The 18,792-nt window shown below is 37.1% G+C and overlaps 1 protein-coding gene across 6 annotated transcripts in view; it reads left to right on the plus strand.

Moving 5' to 3' along the window:
• ZNF385B (zinc finger protein 385B) overlaps positions 1-18,792 on the plus strand; it is a 176,698-nt gene that overhangs the window by 22,460 nt on the left and 135,446 nt on the right. For 2 of the 6 annotated variants that reach the window (XM_068138443.1, XM_068138444.1), the window contains exons 1-2: positions 8,461-8,528; positions 12,070-12,372. In XM_068138443.1, coding sequence (XP_067994544.1) covers positions 8,480-8,528; positions 12,070-12,372 — 352 coding nt within the window. In that variant the 5' untranslated portion in view covers positions 8,461-8,479. Of the gene's footprint in view, positions 1-8,460; positions 8,529-12,069; positions 12,373-18,792 lie in introns of those variants that run through there. The other 4 variants (XM_068138445.1, XM_068138447.1, XM_068138452.1 and 1 more) reach the window with 2 other exon arrangements.

Consider the following 18,792-nt stretch of genomic DNA (forward strand, 5'->3'; position numbering starts at 1 on the left):
AGTGGTATTTGTAGTCTCTGTAGTAGAGAAGTAACCTGGGATGATTTAAAGCAACCGACAGTTGCTGTCATTCATTTAAAGAAGAGTAAGGACACCTTTTGTTAAGGAGTATGGAGGAACTCTACCTTTTGCCCCTCATTGCCTCTGGTTCCTTGTGTGGGAGGAGAATGACAAATCCTTTGCTTTGTGTGCACTTCTCCAGATTTTCTTTCTTTAGATAGTCCCTACCTTTTCTTAAAAGCTGAGCTGTCATTTGGAGGTGACTGGTGTATTCTGTTCTTCTGCCCTGTCTCAGCTCCTCATGGTATGAATGCTAGAGGAGATGATGCACCCGTGCTGATTGGATGTATCTTCCTTTCGGCATCTGCTGCAAGGCTTCCAGGAGGGTCTCTGCTGATGCAGCCATGTTGGCAAAGGCTGTAGCACTAGGGGAGTTTGCGTGTTTACCCACTGTGTCTGCTCCTTGAGGCCTTTGAAGCCCGCATCTCTAGTTACTGTGTAGTACAACCTTCACAGTCTCTCTCCTTTGTGTCTTGTTTTTCTGATGTTAAAGATTTAAAGGCAATTTGGATTTTTGTTTTTTGTATTTTTAAATTCCACTTCTTAAGGGATGAGTTTAGGCAATACTTTTTTTTTTTTTCATGTGTACAGACAGTAATGTAACCTTTACACTTGCAAAAGGGTAAACACCCTGTGAAAGGTCTTAGTGTAGCTGGTTTTAAAATGTTCAGAAAAACACACAGGTGAATTGTTTTCTGTTTTCTCTGCTGGCATTAGAGCTTTACCAATATACAAAAAGAGATTTAATTCTATCATTTAAGAAGAATGGGTACATAGTTTGAGTGCTTACTGGCACCAGATTGGGGGAATTGTTGCATTATCTGTTAATCGTCCATAAATGGGTATGACAGATGAAGCAAGAGGAATTTTATGCTGTTTGTGAGGCAGGCAGAAGATGTCACACTAGCTATGCTTTTTAATTGACTTTTCTTTCCTCTGTGTATGTATAGTATGACAGCACGTGAGAAGGATCACAAGAAGAATGTATGGAGATATGGAGGTAGGAAAAGAGCAGGGCTGTGCAAGAAATCATAAGATGGAGAACAGCTGTCAAAATGATAGCAGTAGAGAGATGAAAGGGAGACAGAAAAATCATCCTGTCAGCAAGAAATGAAATTTCTAAAATTTCTTTAAGCCAAGAAATCTCAAAGTTCTGTAGAATTTTATTTTGCTTCCTGGCCTCAGGTTCTCTCTGGTTCCCTCTGAGTTTGTGGGCTGTATGTCCTTTTTGTTACCGATCACAGTGAGAAAACTTTGCTTCCTTCATGGTGTTAAGGGTGAGCCAGCAGGATATTTTAACTTGTTCCTGATTTACTGCATGTCTGTAACAGTGTAACTTACCCTTCTTTTATTGGACAATTAGAGAGCTATAGCCTCCAGACCTGTCTGATCTAAAATAAGCTAACCTAGTAGATTTCAAAAAGTCTTCTAAACTTGACAGCAGATGGCACATGCTTTTTGTTTAGCCCCGCATATACTATCTTCGTGGGTGGTAACTGCCTTAGGACAAAATCAGCATCCCACCAGTCACCATCTGGGATGGCAGATGATATGTGGGACTGTCATGAATAAGCATTCTGATGTTTGTAAATGTCCGAAGGAAGACACTGCTTGTTAACATGGCAGTTGGTATGCAGTCAACACTATGAGAAGCTCACTTTGTGTAGAAGTCGGCAAAAGATGAGTTACGCGACTCAAGTCCATCTCTCTAATACGGGTGGATATGAGGTGATTCTTCCATATCCGTAGTTTGTTCATTTTGATGATGACTTGAATGACCCCTATTTTGGCTGACCTTAATCTTTCTTTGTGTTTTTGTACTAAAAAAGGAATCTTCTGTTTCATAGCTATTGTGTCGGAGGTCATGTTCAGATGCCTTGTATCAAATCACTCCTGAAGCTGATAACAAGCACAAATGCTAGCTATGAGTTTTGCCCTTGCTTTCACAGTGTAGTCTGAGTTGATAGGTGAAGGGAGAGGACAATTTGGGCATACGAGTGTAAAGCGTCTTGTAGAAGAACACACCAGAGTTTTGTTCCAGATGCAGGAGTGGAAATGCATATCTGGCCCTACTACTTCCACTTTCCCATGGGTAGTAGATGCATAGAGAGAAATGTGAACCATAAGGATACCCACTGACAGTTTCCTTTATCTTCTCCATCCCTGCCTGTGTGTACTAAGCTGCTGTTCCAGACTTAAGTGCTTTAAGAAATGCTGTTGAGACCAGTTTTGCTTGGAAGGGTCATTCCTCATTCATGTAACAGGTTCTTTATGTAGAGTATTTTAGATAGAAAAGGTGGTCCCATAGGATGCTCGGGGTCAATTCAAGTACAAGCACCTTTGAAGGGAAGAAATCTGTGCATCATGCTGTTTGCTTTATACTGCAGTTAAAGACATCTGGTTTGGTTTGTGTTAAAGCATGTTTTATTCACACTTAGCTGGTCTGTGTGTGTGCTGAAATGGGTATGAAGTGAAAGTTTAATGAATGGTATCTAATTTAATGTTTCAAATAGCTAACTTGATTATTCTTTTTTTAGCACCTTCAGGATACTTGGTGCAGAATATCTAGAAGAATACAGGGCTTTAAGTGATTATGCAGTATAGTGCTATTGGAATCACCAATGGTTCTTTGGTATGAAGATTTTGAGGTAGGAGGACTATACTATCTGAGTATATTTGACTGTTTTTTTTTTTTTTCTTCTTAAATATGATATACAAATAATATGGATTTTATTCAAATGGATAATAAAAGGGAAGAAAATCAAACAAAACCTCACATGAATTCTTAATTCAAGTACTACCTTTCAGGTTAGAATGAAAATGTAAATTTTAGAGTTGCGTCCAAACAGATATCCAGCCCAAATAAGATCAATGCAATAGTTGGGCTGCATGGGCTGGAATGCAAAGACATGAAGAGTGTTTGTCCAATTTGTATGAACAAATGCACTCACACTAACAGACTCCTGGGGACAGATCAGAATGGATTATCTGCAGCATGGCAGCACATGCATGTGCTGTTTATGGATCAGTGTGAGATGTCAGCAAAAACAGCAAAAGAGTGTCAGGTGCTCAAAGCCTGAAGTGGTTGGCTGCTCAGGTTTAGGAGATATCTGTGTAAGTCTGTGGATGGGCAGGAGGGATTAGGGAGTGGCCATATCCTCTGTCAGAGGACTCTCCATGTTCAGTATCAGCGAAAAAAGGATGCTTAGCCATGATTCCTTTTAAACAAGGAAAACAAGAAGTGAAGGGTTACATTCCTGACATGCTAACTTCAACCTGGTCTGGTTTTGCAGGTGACTTCAGATTAGATGATCCACTTCCCTGGTTTTGTGGTCTGATTTTATGGTCACTACCAGTTGGATAATTATCTTATAACTGGATCATAAATCTTAAGTAGCTAATAAGACAAAATATATGTTAGGTCCATTTACCTTCGTACTATAAGGGAACATTTCTTTCAATATTTTTGTCAGTTCCAAAAGAGAGTCAATAATTTACATGGACAGTGAGTCTCTTACAGATGACTAAACTGGGACCATCTTTTCAGGAGCACTTTAGGATTGATGTTCACTATGACTGATCATTCTTGCAGTTTTGAGCAGGTTTTCTTCATCTTCTTAGTGTTGTCAGGCAAGCTAATGTGTCTCAATCTCACACTACTTCTGAACATAGCTTGATCTTTTTTCATGCCCAGCTATTATTTTCCCCACAGTCCCCAAAGTTCTTGCTCTTGTGTCCAAGAGCTCTTTTGCATCATTACCAAGCTTTATCCTGAATTAAGGATTTCCAGTACAATTTAGATACAGCTCCTCACATTGTCAGACTTGACCTATATGAGTAAGATGACTGTCTACCATGCATAGCTTTCTGTAGTGGCTTCCTTTTATAATCAGGTGAATTCTCAATATTTTTAAGAAAGGTAGGAAATTGTTTTTTCTTCCTGAGACCAAAGCTTTAGTTGGTCCTCAAATGTAGTTATGCTGAAGAAAGATAAAGCAACAGCCAGGTACAAATACTCTGTGGGAATCTCCTGCTATGTCTGAGAGTTTTGATCTTTATTCGTGCAAGTTCATGCCTAAAACTTTTTTATAATTAAAATAGATACTTTACTAGAAGTACCTTACATCTTGTATCAGTTCTCCAATTAGTTAAAAGCCATTTGCTTTACAGTGGGTATTAGGCTATTTTATGTTTTAAGAGATGATTCTAAAATATACAGAATTAATTTGTTCCTTAAAAAAGCTTCAGTTATTTTGAGGTCTTTTTACTGCTGTAGGCAGGTTCAGTCTGTACCTTCTGCATAATTTTAATTTCCTTTTATAAGCTTGTTTTCATCTCTTTTCAGTTGTAAAATCTTATGAAGGTGCATCTATTTAATTTTTTAATGTTATTTGGTGTTTTTTTTTTTTTATTAGGGAGGAACACAAGGGGAGTCCTTCGATTTAAAATATTTTGATACAATACTTTGAAAGATGCAAGTGAAAAAAAACAAATCTAGTAATTCTGTAGACATCTAGATATTTAGGAAATGGTCATAGAAAATTATCTTAGAGACAATACAATTAAATCTATTTTATTAAATTTGTAATTGATAGTTCCCTAGTCTCAAGGAAGCAGGTTGTGAAAGTGGGCATAATTGGGAATATGCTTAAGAAAAGTCACTACGTACATTTCCACTTGAAAGAGATGTTTTAAAAAATTTTTAATCTTGCACTTTTCACATATTTCCCCTCTTGAAAGCAACCCACCTATTTTTTAAATTATTACTTTTTTTGCTGACTGGCATTTTGGCATGTGACAGGTTTTAATTCTGAATTCATTTAACAAAAGTAATTGAAGTTTGCTTATATTTTTGTGGGTTTTTTTGTGTTTGCTGGATTGGGTTTTCCCCCTCCTTCCTGGGTGTTGTTTAGAAATACAGAATATTTTGGGTTTAAGTCTTTGACAGAAAACTAGGGTTCCTGGATGAAATTGTATGTAATTATGACCCAATACTGATAGTAGATGATGTCTTGTATGTTGTGGATGTTTTTTGTTGTTGAGGACACTAAGATACACAGACTACACACTAGGGTTTGGTGGTGTGGTTATCAGGAATGTTGTATGGATTTACATAACAGACTTCTTGATGGAGAAAGCTAAAGGAGCCAAATAACATTCTCCTGGCAGATCTGTTGTCTCTGATAGACTTACATACATGGTAGGGGATGATAAAATTCTAAGAGAATCCAAGGTATCTGTGTGGACACCAAACCTGATTAACTTTTTTGTTAGGAGCCAGGTGTGTTACGTCAGGTAAGGATATATCTCTTTGTCAAATAGTCAATGTGTAAATCTGTTATTCTTAAGAACACCAGAAATCCTAAGTACAGGGGCTAAAGAGGGAAGGATCAACCTTATAATTAAAGCTAGCCAGAACTATGAGCACATACAGCCACAACCCCTGATAATCTAAGTGAAGAGCGATTTTTCATTTGCTCCAATTTTAGCTGAGTTTACAATCTAGTGTAGTAGGTGTAACTTCAGGTTTTCTTAAGGTGGATGATTTTGATGCTGGTAAAACAAAGCAAAATGCTGTACTAGCTAGTTGAATGTTTTCAGTTTTCTGAATTACCTTGTACTGAACAGCTAATGTTTGTGTTGTGAAACAACCATCTGTTTTTGTAGTTTAAAGAGAAACTCATTCAAATGTTAAGTACTGTAAAATGTGTTAGTGAAGAGGCTTTCAGCCATTTGTCATACTACACCATTCAAAACTTTTCATGAACAGGAATAGCTGGCTTCCTATTCCTTTTTGACTTGATAAACCAGCATCAAAACAAGCTAAAAATTTACTTAACCCAGTTTGGTCAGTATGCCATAATTCATACAATCATAGAACGTTTTGGGTTGGAAGGGACATTTAAAAGCCATGTAGTCCAACCCCCCTTCAGTGAGCAGCAGCATCTTTAACTAGATCTGGTTGCTCAGAGCCCTGTCCAGCCTGACCTTGAATGTTTCCAGGGGTGGGGTGTCTAGCACCTCTCTGGGCAACCTGTGCCAGAGTTTCACCACCCTCACTGTAAGAAAATTTAAAATATTATTTTTCTTTTTATCTAGTTTAAATCTACCTCTTATACTTTAAAAGCATTACCCCATGTCCTATTACAACAAGATCTGAAAGCATAGATGTGTTTTTACTTTCCTGAACCATCCAGTTTTTACTGTAACTTTGAATTAAAATATTCTGTGTGCTTTGTGAGCAGAGAGGAAAGAACTAAGTAAGAGCTGATCAGATGCATATGGATGGTTAATAAATGGTTTGACATGTGGAAACACTGCAGAATATGATGCCTCCTTGAGGAATTTCACAACATGAAGATTAAACATGGCAGTTTTCTGTTTTGATTTGTACTGAAAGAGGAACAATCTCTGAAAGAAAACTGGTCCCTTAAACATATGGGGAATTTTTCAAGGTTGGCTTCAAAATAGTCTCTAGTGCTTTTTTAACACTGTAGGATACTGCACACAAGGCACTATACATATGCTGTTCACCACAGTATCCCAGTAGAACTTGTTGCCCAGATGGTGCAAACCATATGCCTCTTGATAGTTTATCTGTGTTTGGGAAATACTATCTAAAAATATAAGAAAGGTCCTAAGACTTCTCAAAAGCAGCTTTCTTTTAAATAATGCTTTGGAGGCATTCACACTGGTTGTTTTCTTTCTTCTGCTTCCTTTCCCCCTTTTCCCCACTCCCCCTTTTGCCCCTTTCCCCCTTCGTGTTTTATGGCAGAGATGAGGAACTATGGAATCCTGATTGCTCCACTTCAAGTCAGAGCACTTAAGGCATGCATACAGCCTTCTCTGGTCCATCTGCATAGATGGTTTTTCACCATAGGAGGTGCTTAGGAAGTATACAGCACAAGGATCAGCCTTAAAGGTCTCTTTTGTTTTCTTCTCCTCTTACCCCCTTTCCCCAGTTGTCTCTGAACTTTTTTGGAAAGGCAGCAATGTAGAAAGCCATCTTTTTTTTTTTTTTTTTTTTTTTTTTTTTTTTTTTTTTTTTAATTTGTCCCTGTATCTTCTGTAACTCATTTCACTATTTCTAAAGGCTAAAGCAGAACTTAGTCTTTGCCCATATGCAGGTAGTTGAAATACATTTTCTGGTTTTGCTTACCTGGCACAGATCCACAGAGGGATGTCAGTCGAATTACATTTCCAGCATAGTGGTTCTTTGAAGTATCAACTAATTAGGAGTGGGCATTGCAAAAGTTTAGAACAGTGATCGGGAAAAGAATGCTTCATGTAACCATCACTAATTCATAGGATAACCAAAGCTTATTTCCTTTGAATTAAGATTTGCACATTCTCACCTACAGCAATGACTTATATAATACTTTTTTTGTATCTCCTCTGAAAGCACAGCTCTGTTTAAAAGTGAATTAGCTAAATTGAAAGTCTAATTGCCTTGAGCTTCAAGTATAAAGGATGTCCATGCTTAGATTTCTTTACTAGCTGAAAGAGGCTGAGAAGATGTGGTTTCAGAAATCCTAACAGGGTATCCTATGACACCTAAGAAATTGAATGTGGTGTCATAAATCACTAATTCATTCGTGCTCCAGTATTGGTTGCAGAATCTATTTGGATAGATTAGTTCTGAGTACTGGAGAGGAAATGTGATGGGAGGACAACTTAATTAGTTTGGTAAAAGCTTATTGCAAATACTTGAAAATCCCTTATACTTGCATTCAGCTTTTTATGATTTTGGACAGAGTGAAAATGAATATAACTGGCTTGAATCAGAACTTAGTTTTGCAAGAGAAAGGACCAGACCTTCAAGTCCCTGTGAAAATTGCCTATGATCCCTTTACATATCTGGATTATTCTGGGCCATTTCAGCTGTATGTTTTCTAATATACTTGGATGCTTTACTTTGTTTCCTGTCTGTGTCTTGTTTTTTGCCTTGTTTTCACATTTTCACAGTTCAATATTTAATAGTGTCTAGTCTTCTTAAGTCGTTGAGGAAATACAATTGCAGTGATATAACACTACCTTTGTAATGTGTCTGTCTCTCCAAGTGTGATTCACAGAATCATGTCCTTTTTATATGAGACATTGTAATTTGTGGATATTGTTATGTATCAACTGCTGCTGAGACTGGCTTATACCGTGCATACAAAGGTGGGAGCTTGCAGGATTGCTCTGTTGTATTTTCCCCTTATTTCCATACTTTTCCCTTTTTCATGAAGTCATTATTGGTTTTAGTCTTAAACCTACTTTTAAATACTTCTCAATCCCATCTATAACTATTAGTCTCTTTTTTTTTTTTTTTTTTTTTACTTTGCAGAATATAATGATCATGTAACTTCTCTTTATTCTCAGCTCACTGACTGTAGTTTCAAGTGCTGCTGTTGTTACATGGTAATGTTACTGAGCTATGTGTAAGCCTGAGGAACGAAATGGCCCCATTTCATATCTGACTCAGGGTGAGTGAGAATAACTACCATCCAGAACTCTTCAAAATCTGTCTGCAGTGAAAAGCTCTTTTTTAAAGGAAAAAGACATTTGCCAGATGCTTGCTTGCATAAATTTGAGTGACTGGAAAATGTAGAGAATAGGAAGAATGCTCAAGTCTTTGTTTTGTTTTGTTTGTTTGGAGTTTGGTTTGGTTCTGATTGGTTGGTTTTGGTTTTTTTTATTACAATTTAACGTGTGTATGCAAATTTCTCGCATCAAAGTGTAAAGCATTCAGATATATTTTGTAACTAGTAACTTTTCTTTAGAAAGCTATTGCATTCATGGTGGAATTCTTAACATGAACTCAATACAGAGTTGTACTTTTTCTTTATATTCTAGAGCCAGGACATTTCAGCAGAGATTTTTATATGTGTGGTTTTCCAGCCCTAACTTTCAAGAAGAAAGAGGAAACTGAATTTTGAAGACAAATGGAACCTTTCATGTAATAACTTTGTGTTTTGAACAAACATGTACATCACAAGATTTAGCACATTTCAGTTATGGTAGAAGCTGTATTATTGTGTGAAAGATGTATGTACTGTAAAATCTTGGTGGATGTTTACCACCAACATTTTCATCTTAAACGCCTTAGAAGGGACTGGGAAGATGTTTTAAACACAGATAATGTGCTGTACCAAATTTTCAGGTCTCTCAAATCCTGGGAAGACAAAGGCTGGGACTGCTGTGTAGGAACAGACTAACTCCTGAAGGCTAGCATGGTACAGTCTCTGTCTGTATGTACAGGTCCTCTCTAGGGTCCTACTGGTCAGAGTATGCTGCTGAAAACCCTCCTAAAGCTAAAGTTTAAGATACTTAATGCAGGTATTTTTTCAGAAGGGCTTTGCATCTGTGGCTGCCAGCAGCTGTTGGAAGGTCAGTGCTGCTTATAATCAGGTCACCTTTTAATTTAGTCGCAGAGCTTTAGGGAATCAAGGTTATTTTTAAATTTCAGCTTGCGGTTTTTAATTCTTAAATTAGTAGCCAGAGATTGATTTGAAGACTCATTTGTCCTCTATTAATGCAACTAAGAAAGTACTTTGTAGTAAAAGTGAGTTTGTAAAAAACAAAGTTGAAATTTGGACAGTGGTTTCTTTTTGTCTGAAGGTAATTTTCTATATACTAGCAGTTGGAATGCTGCTTTAAGGTGTGTGGCATTTGTGTCCTTGCCACACTTAGTTGTTCTTTCTGGGTGTGTCCATATTTAAAACATATTTCGTCACATCAGGAATGCACTTTTGATGCAACTGTTCTGATTTTCCCAGTTAACCCTGCCTCTGTTCATATTTCAGTAATCTTGGACTTTACCAGCTGAAAGGTTTTGTTAATTTGAATGACAGTAAACCAAAGCATGCAGTCCAGGAGTCTATGTATTTCTTCCTGCAGTGGTAATGGGCTAATGCAGTACCACCCCAGTGCTTTCCAAAATAAACCCTCTTTGAAAGGTTCTGGTGCTGTTACAGGTAATTAGCAGCAGCTATCTGCTTCATCAGTTTGCCTTTTAGACCACGCAGCTTCCTAATGCAGATGTTTGCCTCAGCACTTTTAAATATCTAAATCAACTGAGTTTCATTAAGATCTTGCAGATTATTGAAATAATTATTTCATTATATTTTGAATTATTTGCTTTCTGCAATCAAACTTATGATGTTTCTGACAAGCTAGTATTTTTAAACTATTAACTATTTCATTATTAAAGAACTACATTTGTATATTTATAGCCTCTAAAACAACGTGATATGACAATACATTTGTTTCAAACCCATTTACTTCAAGGAACAAAAACTGTAACAGTGTTGTTGTTACAAAAATTTGCAGACAACAAAGCGGGGTATGGGAAGTTTTTTATCATTTTGAATATACATTGGAAAGTTATAAATACCAAAGCTCTAAGCAGATTAAATTTTCAGGTGAAGATGTCATCTAAGATCAGCTGAGTTGAGGATCTTGGTTGCTTGCCTTGAAATCTGATACTTAAATGATTTAGTGTGACAGTGCCTAGCCTGGCTTTTTAGGATCACTACTATTATTATGGTTTTAAAAGTCATTAGGTACCTAGACCCTGCAGTTACTTTCAGTAATTATTTTTGTTTCAGTATTTGATGTGGTGTAGATCATATTGTACTCTCTACAATTTTTGTGAATTTGATGACAGAACTGTCAGCTATATGAAATATGACTGTGAACTCCATTTAAAACACTTGGTCATGCTTGAGAAGGAAAGTGTACAAGTATTAAGATTTTAAGCATGGTCTAGAGTTAGGAACATGATTAAATACTTCATCCCACCATATAAATGAGTACTTAACCTTTTTATGAAGCTCATTGCCACTTACATACCTGTGCCAAAGAACCAAACAGATTTTCTCCTGGTAATACACATGACTGGATAATGAGAGGATTATTCTAGTATTACTTGCATATACTACACTGTTTTGGGAGGATTGCTATGACTGCTTTTGGAGGTTTTGTGTGTGTTGGTGTGCTCTCTCTCTTCCCCCTATCTGTCAGAGTGGTAGATGTGACAAAGATCAAGCTGCTGTGGCTCTTGAGCTGAAAAAGGGACTTTGTATTTGAAGCCACTTTCCTTCTCAAAGCCAAATATAGGTGCGTTCTTGTCTGGAAAGAGCTCTTCTGCACAGCTCCATGAGCCTGACTTCAGCTGACCCAGATAATTAGGAGGTGATGGCAAAGAATAAAGTGTAAACACCAAGTTTTTTTAGTCAGGAAAAAGGAAGTATTTTCTGTTTGAGTTACCCTAGATCATTACTCCTTTTATAGAGAGCCCTCCCTTCTTCTGTATTGGTTTAGCAGCATACTTTAAATGAAATACACACTTGCACATATCCCTCCCCCTGCCATATACAATTTTTATTCTTTAGGGACAGGTATGCACATTTCAGGCTCTTGGATTGTTGTCTAGGGACTGTCCATTACTGTGTATTCATGTAGCTCTTATGAGACTGTCTTCTAGCTGGCATTCTTCCGCATAATAGTTTTAATAGTGAAGGCATTGAAGACTAATTAGACAACACTTTAATACTTGTGTGAAGGCTGAGGATTTGGGTGTATGTAAAAGCGGAAACTAATCATTAGTCTCACTTGAACAGTCTACTGTCTTCCAGTGTTTCTGTAGCATCTCCTGTCGGCATCCTTTTTTGTTGAATAATTGCATTTGGAGCAGTGGGTACTGCTATGGTCATCGGTAATCTTAACCTCTGCTAGAGACGCAATAATAAACATGCTTTAAAATAGAGAGCTTGGAAACACAATAATGAGTTATTGTGAGTTATCGCTGTGTGCAGACTGATTTATTGCCAACTTGTTATTTCTGAGCTCTAGTGCCTCATAAATGTGCATTTTTTCCTGTAAAGTGACACCTTTGCAGTTTGGAACTTTACTTGTTGGAACTGGTCTTTGGTTTATACTGTGTAGGATTGTAAAATGCAAAATGGGTATTTTGTAGTAAGTGCTATTAGTTGGCTTCTAACAACAATTTTGTCTGCATTGTAGGTATGAAGCGTCCATTAAGTCCTGAAGACGTCTTTGAAGATGGGATTATGAATCAACCAGCTGTTCTACAGGGCTTTGAAGAAAAAGGATTGAGGAACGACAGACAGGACTATCAATTAAGCAAAGAAAAAAAGAAGATACTGTTTTCTTTCTGTGAAGTGTGCAATATACAACTGAACTCTGCAGCACAAGCTCAAGTTCATTACAATGGCAAGTCTCACCTGAAAAGAGTGAAGCAGCTAAATAATGGAAAGCTCCCTACAAGTACAGCTACTGGCACTTTGTTTGCAACTACAAGCACAGGTACATGATTAATATCAGATGTTGGATTTTGGTTGAGATCTAAGGAATCTCTTATGCTCCATCTTCCCCACCCAACATAATCATTAAATTTAATATATATTAAGACTAACAATTAATAATATCTTGCCATATTCAAAATTACAGGTCTCTCTCTTTCCTGTAAAACCAACTTGTATTGAAGCAATATTGTATTAATGCCTGATTAGTGATGGAGTTGGGACTTGTTTAGTTGAGATACGGTCTATTTAAAAGTGGCTGTTGTGGCTTTGGATAGTCATTCATTTTGACTTCTGCTTTTGTTTTGGAAGGATGTTATGTGTGCAGGAGAAATAGGTAGTGGTGAGAAAGGCAGAGCTGGAAAAGAGAGCTGGAATTTACAGGCTTGGCCTTTTCAGTGGTCTGGATTTTAACTATCTCCATTCAAGTGAGAAGTAATTTAATATAATACTTTTTACTTACTGGGCAAATTAAAGGTCCCAGATGCTTGGGCAAGAGGTGATTTACATGTATAATGTAAAGGTAAGAAACACATAATGCATTTTTCTTTTGTGTTGTGGTTTTGGTATTGTTTGTTGTGGTGTGGTGTTTTTTGGTTTTTTTTAATCATTATTATTTCATAGTTAGATCTGGCTTATAGATTTTCTGAAAAAAAGGCAGTGTTTCCTTAATTCTCTCCACATATAAGAAAGTAAACATATTGAACAAATAGGTTGGGTCTTGTATGACTGTGAGGGTAAGGATGTTGTGACTCCTTCCTTTTTTTATGGGCTCCTGGTGTAGTCTAAGGGATTTTGCTGCAGGATTATCCTTCTGTGATGTTTCAACAGCATTGAAGAGAATTTGTTAGAGCAGTTTAAGGATGCTTTGCTTTTTGATAGTTGTTGTTGATACTTTCTTTCTTCCTTCTGTTTCTTTTGCTAAAGAAAATTTAGCAGCAATTCTGTAGAGTAAAAATGGCCAAAGATGATCCTAAAAGGTTTTCTTTACATCTTAAGCAAGTACAGCAAGTCATCCTTTGTAGGTCTGAGATAATAAAGTGCTAGAGGTTAAATGGATTAGAAGAAGAAATAGTTTATGGTTTAGAAGAAGAAAAAATTGCTGCTTCTTACCACTTGGTATTGATAAAATAACAGATCTCATTCACTAAACAAATGGTATTAATTTTATTAGAGATATTTTTATTTGTGTAGAAATAGTCAAACTATATTAAAGAGTTTAGCTCTTGTTGTTTTGCTTTGGTGGCGTTTTTGTTTGTTTGGCTTTTTTCCTTGTTAACTGAATTTTCCTTTTTTTAAGTCAGTGACATTGTTTTGTTTGGTTTAGAACCAAGCAGAGTGATGTTGTCACTTGGATAAGGCCTTTGGTCCAAAAGATTTAATTCCTATTGAATATCACCTGTGCCTTCTTAAAACAGCTGAATATCTATGAGGCATTCTCATTTAATTTCAGTTCTTCTATATAATGATAAAAACATGTAAAATGTTAGCAGTATATATATTTTCCATTGTTTCTTGTTAGCTGGACTCCTGTATCTGAGGTTTGCTGTCATTCCTGGGGATGACATCTCTGACACTATTGCTCAAAGACTACTCTGATAAGGGTGTTCTACATTTGCTGGGTCATGTGCTTTGGAGTTACTATACAGTTTAGCACTTAAGAGCCATGCTTGATTGTGCTTTGTTCACTGTTCTCTGTGTTACAGTGTACCCTAGTTATTTACTAGATATGCTGGTCTATCCAGTGCATGTTGAAACAGACATTCTATTCTGACAGGTGGGGGGTGTTTGTTTCATAGCAGTTAAAGAAATGCATTGCATACACAGTTTATTATTATACTTGTGCAGACAATTTAATACACTGCTTAAAGGCCAGTAGGAGACCAAGACTTATTGCAATGTAGTTCTCAAGGAACACTTTCCAAAAATAAGTATCAATTAATTTTTTTATAAATTAACATTATCCAGGCTCAGTTTTAATCCATGTCCTCTGGAGTGTTATTACCTCTTGTAATGGGAGTCTGCCTTTCCCATTTATTTGGCTAACATTGTAAACAGAATTAATTGTGCAGATGGTAGAAGAAATTATATTCATCTCACCTCACCAGTGAACAGACTTTATTCCATGTGTGAAGGAAATAAATAGCCATTCTCACTCTTAATTGTTACAACTACATACCCCTCTAATGAACGGCTCAGCACAACTCTGGAATATTTTTGAAAGTTTCCTGCTAATCCCTTGTTGGAGTTTTCCTCTGTCATCAGAAGATGAATGTGAAATTAATAATATTCCTGGGGGAAAATAAGGTGGCTGTAAAATATAGATGAGTGTAAATATTCTCTGACAGTACAGAAACCAGGATTAGAGACCTGCCAGAGCTCTTCTTGATCCTGTGTGACAGAACTCATTTGTGCACCGTCAATGCCTCCAGCCTTCTTGGCTCTTGGTGGACTTTCTTTCAAATGGGGATGAATATAAAGGAGTTGTCAGACACATTTTCATATTCATCCTTTCCTGAGATCCTCTCTGTGATAGACAGCCTCAAGTTGTTATAAAGTATCCTTTTAATTGTTGACCTCCATGGTATTTTACAACTGTACCCTCTGTTTGTTGTTTGCAACTTTCAGTACTAGGTAATGCTCCTTGTACCACTTGAAAACTTTGCTAAGATTTGATAACTGTGGAAGTGTGTTTCTTGGCAGTACTACTCCATGATGTGTAGAAGAGGGAGTTTTGTGTATTTAAAGTCTATGTATCTTTTTAGAGAGAACTTTAAATTTATTTCTCCATGAGTATGATTGCTATAGAATTTCAAAGTGTATTTAGGAACATATTTTTCTAAAAGGCCTACTCTGTTTCTGTAGTCCCTTTTATTAAAATTTTGCTTGCCCCACACAATTACTGAAATCTAGAAGCCATTTTTGCTATTGCACCTGTACTTCAAGAAAGATTGCACCTAAAATTAAGTGTAACAGCTGCTTTTCTTTATATTGATTGAATCTAGAAAATTGCTAAACAGGAAGGCTTTGGTGATTTAATCCATCATATTGAACTCCTCGTTTTCTTTAGATTGGTGTTAAAAATTGTGTGTGTGAAGAAAACTATTTTTCATTTTTGCTTACATTAGTTGTTGTTCATTACCAGTTGTACACATTCTCCATCTTAATGCAGCTAAGGGTGAAGTTTGTCACTGATGCCATTCACAGGGGCCATCCCTACCTACCTTTGTGCCAGGCCTATCTGACACATAGCCAGGCTTCTGCCAGAAGGAAGTCTCAAGCAAACAAGAAAGCATGTATTTGCTTCTGCAGATTGAATTGGAAATTATTTCAGTTATTTCCTATAAACAGGAAAATAAAGGGTATTTTCTTGCAGCTTTGGGGAAATGTATTTTGGAATGAGCCTTTTAAAAGATTTTCAGCAGCATGTACTGGACCCCTGCAGCAGTGATAACTGTGGGTCAGGTCACAGCTATTTGGGGTACCCATAATCCCTCCTGCGACCTTGAAAGCAAGGGCTAAAGCATCTGCGCTTCAAAGGGGATGGCACCGGGATTGAAAATATGGTACAGACCTGGCTAATTAAATATTGTTTACCTCTTTATCTGCTAACAGATAACTAATGAGTTGCGTGCTGAGAAAATAAAGCTAGGCGAGGATAGGATCTGAGGCAGCCGAGGTTGGGGTTGTCTGCGGGCTGACAGAGTTTCCACGAGGTGGTGCTGCAGCCCGGGCATTGAGCGGGCGAGCCGCCGCCGGGGGTTTTGCCGGGTGCCGGGATGTTCTGCGGCCCTCCTTTCCCTAAGACATAGTTGTTGTTTTTGTTTTGTTTGTTTGTTTGTTTGTTTTTTTAAAAAAAAGCGAGCTATCTATAGATACCGGATTGTTTGCTCATATATTCTGTGGCCAGCTTTGTGGGTCACCTCGTTATGTTTCCCCCACATCTACTTTGGGGCTGAGACCAATTTTGTGCCACAATTTCCCATTACCTGTGCTTGGGGTGCTATCTCGTAGGGAATCTCGTGATTGCCTTTTGCAACCACGCTAACATAAACAACTAGACTTCTGTTGTGTTCAGGACTTAGGTCACAAGAAAGGCCTGGTAATGGTAGTGCAAGGAAGAAAGTAAAACAGCAGCCTTGGAAATGGGAGAGGAGCAAAGGACTATGGAGAAGGCAGATTTTCTTCACTTTTGGAAACGAAGATTACAACTGTTTTATCTCCTTGTGTGATGTCATATTATTGGAAGCTGGAATAATGTCTATTAAGTAGGCAACCCTTCCAGTTAATGGAAACAAGGAAGCTCACAACATCCTCAGAATTATCTTTCAAAGGATCTATGGACTATAGCTATATAGCTATAAGGATCTATAGGTAACTTGCATATTATTTCACCAAATGTCTGAAGTAAGGAAGTGTGAATAGTGACAAGAACCTTCTTTAACATCTAATTTTGATTAAGCATTAATTAATCATTTGATTTTTCTCTCAAAGACTTACAGTGACTCTTAGTAGACATTGAGAAATTACTCTAAAAATATTCCAGCTAGCCTTAAATCCACATACCCACCTTTGCCCTGGGGCCTTGGAGGAAGACTTTTTTTTTTCTTTTTTTTTTTTCTTTTTTTTTTTTTAATGAAACTGCAAAGAAGTTACCTTGCCAGTTGACTAGGTCAGTGCAGGATTAAACAAAGATCTGTTATAGCAGAATGAAGCTGCAGATGTTACTAGAGTTTTCCCTTGGTTTTCAATTGTCAGAAGAATCTCATCCTAAATAGAGGTCTTTGTATGTAGGTTTGAATCCTTAGCTGGGCCGAGACTAGCTGTCTGGCAAGTAGCTTCATTGCCATCTAAAGCTGCTTCATGCCAACTTAATGGAGAACAGAATTTTTGCCCTCTTCAAGCAAGATTCTCGAATTCCTTATCAGTTTGTCTCATTTTTCTAAAGATAAGCAAGGATAACCTTGCTTCTATTACAGAAGATATTTAGGAATCATTCTGCTGTGTACTCAAAGGAACTGTAAGCAGTACCCAAAACAGTGAGTGAGCTGTGTGGTTCTAAATGCATACACACATAGCTATACAACTGACATGTAAGACTATAGACAAGAGGGGAACAGTAGAAAGCACTGTACTTTTTCTCGTGTTATGCACAAACCTTTTTTGAACTTGTAGAGGTCACCACTTCAAAGTTTGTGAGCCGAGTCTTACTAAGTGCGTGCATAGATAGCTATAGAATTGATGTGTAATACTACAGAGGAGAGGAGGATAGTAGAAAGCACTGTGAGCTTACTCTTTCTTGTATTGTGCCCAAACCTTTTTTAAGACTTGTAGGTCAGTGCTTTTTCTGCTTCTGCATCTGCTGCCTACAGCCCAGCCATTTGGAAGGCACTTTGAAAAACACTGCTGCTGCAAGGGCACAAAGTGGAGTAACACCCTAGGGCTTTCTCCACCTGTCCTCTGTGTGAAAGAAGTTGCTCCCTATTTTGCTATCCTGTTTTGCCACTCTTTTTTTTTTTTTTTTGGTAGAAAATGAAATATTTTTGCTAAACCCCAAAACTATCACCTTTATCCAGTATAATAGTAATTTTTAAAGAGTTATAACTTAGATTAGTGAGCTGTTGAGAAACTGTTACTATGCCACTTCTCACTACAGGGTATGTTGACGACTTCTCTTATTCAGCGGTCTTTTGAACAAGATGGCATTTAGTATATGGTTCCACATTCTTTCCATCATTTGAGTAACTTCCACAACTGAAATGCTACATAAGTTAACATTTTTCTTATAGTATGAAATGTATTTATGATAAGTGATTGCTATGTTTCTTTCACAGTAGTTATGATAAATTGCTCTGAAATTAAGGGGATCTATTATACTGCTTCAGTGCACTTCGTGCTCCTTACAAAATATTGATGATGAGATTTGATATTGGGGACAGCTAACACTAAAGATGGTGTTGTCTTTGCAAAGAAGTTCAAACTGTATCTACTGTAATTTGTTCTGTTTGCTCTGTGAAAGTATTGGTAAAATTCATAAAAATAAGTGGATGGTTTGTATACTGCTAGTATTCAAGAAAAAAAGATAAAAAGGAAAGTTATTTCATTAAGGTTGGTTATTTTTAAGTAGTTGTCAAGATGCATTAGCACAAAACATTCAAAAATTCCCTAATGGAAAAGAAGAAAACCCCACCTTTGAGTAGACAGCTGAGATGAAAAGGAATCTATAAATGCAGAGTCACCATTTTTATTCAGTGTGCATTCCCAGTAGTGATTTCAGTATTAAAATGACTGAAAAAATAATAAAGACAAATTTGTTTATTGGCTTTTGTCTTCCGAAATTATTCAGATACTCTTTCTGGGTTAAGTGTCCTCATATGTAATCAAAAGTCCTGCCAAAATATATTTCATAGCTGTTTTGTGACGC

This window comes from Melanerpes formicivorus, unplaced genomic scaffold, assembly GCF_026170545.1.
Source record: "Melanerpes formicivorus ecotype bairdi unplaced genomic scaffold, bMelFor1.0.p_v2 SCAF_5, whole genome shotgun sequence".
NCBI classification, from domain to species: Eukaryota; Metazoa; Chordata; class Aves; order Piciformes; family Picidae; genus Melanerpes; species Melanerpes formicivorus.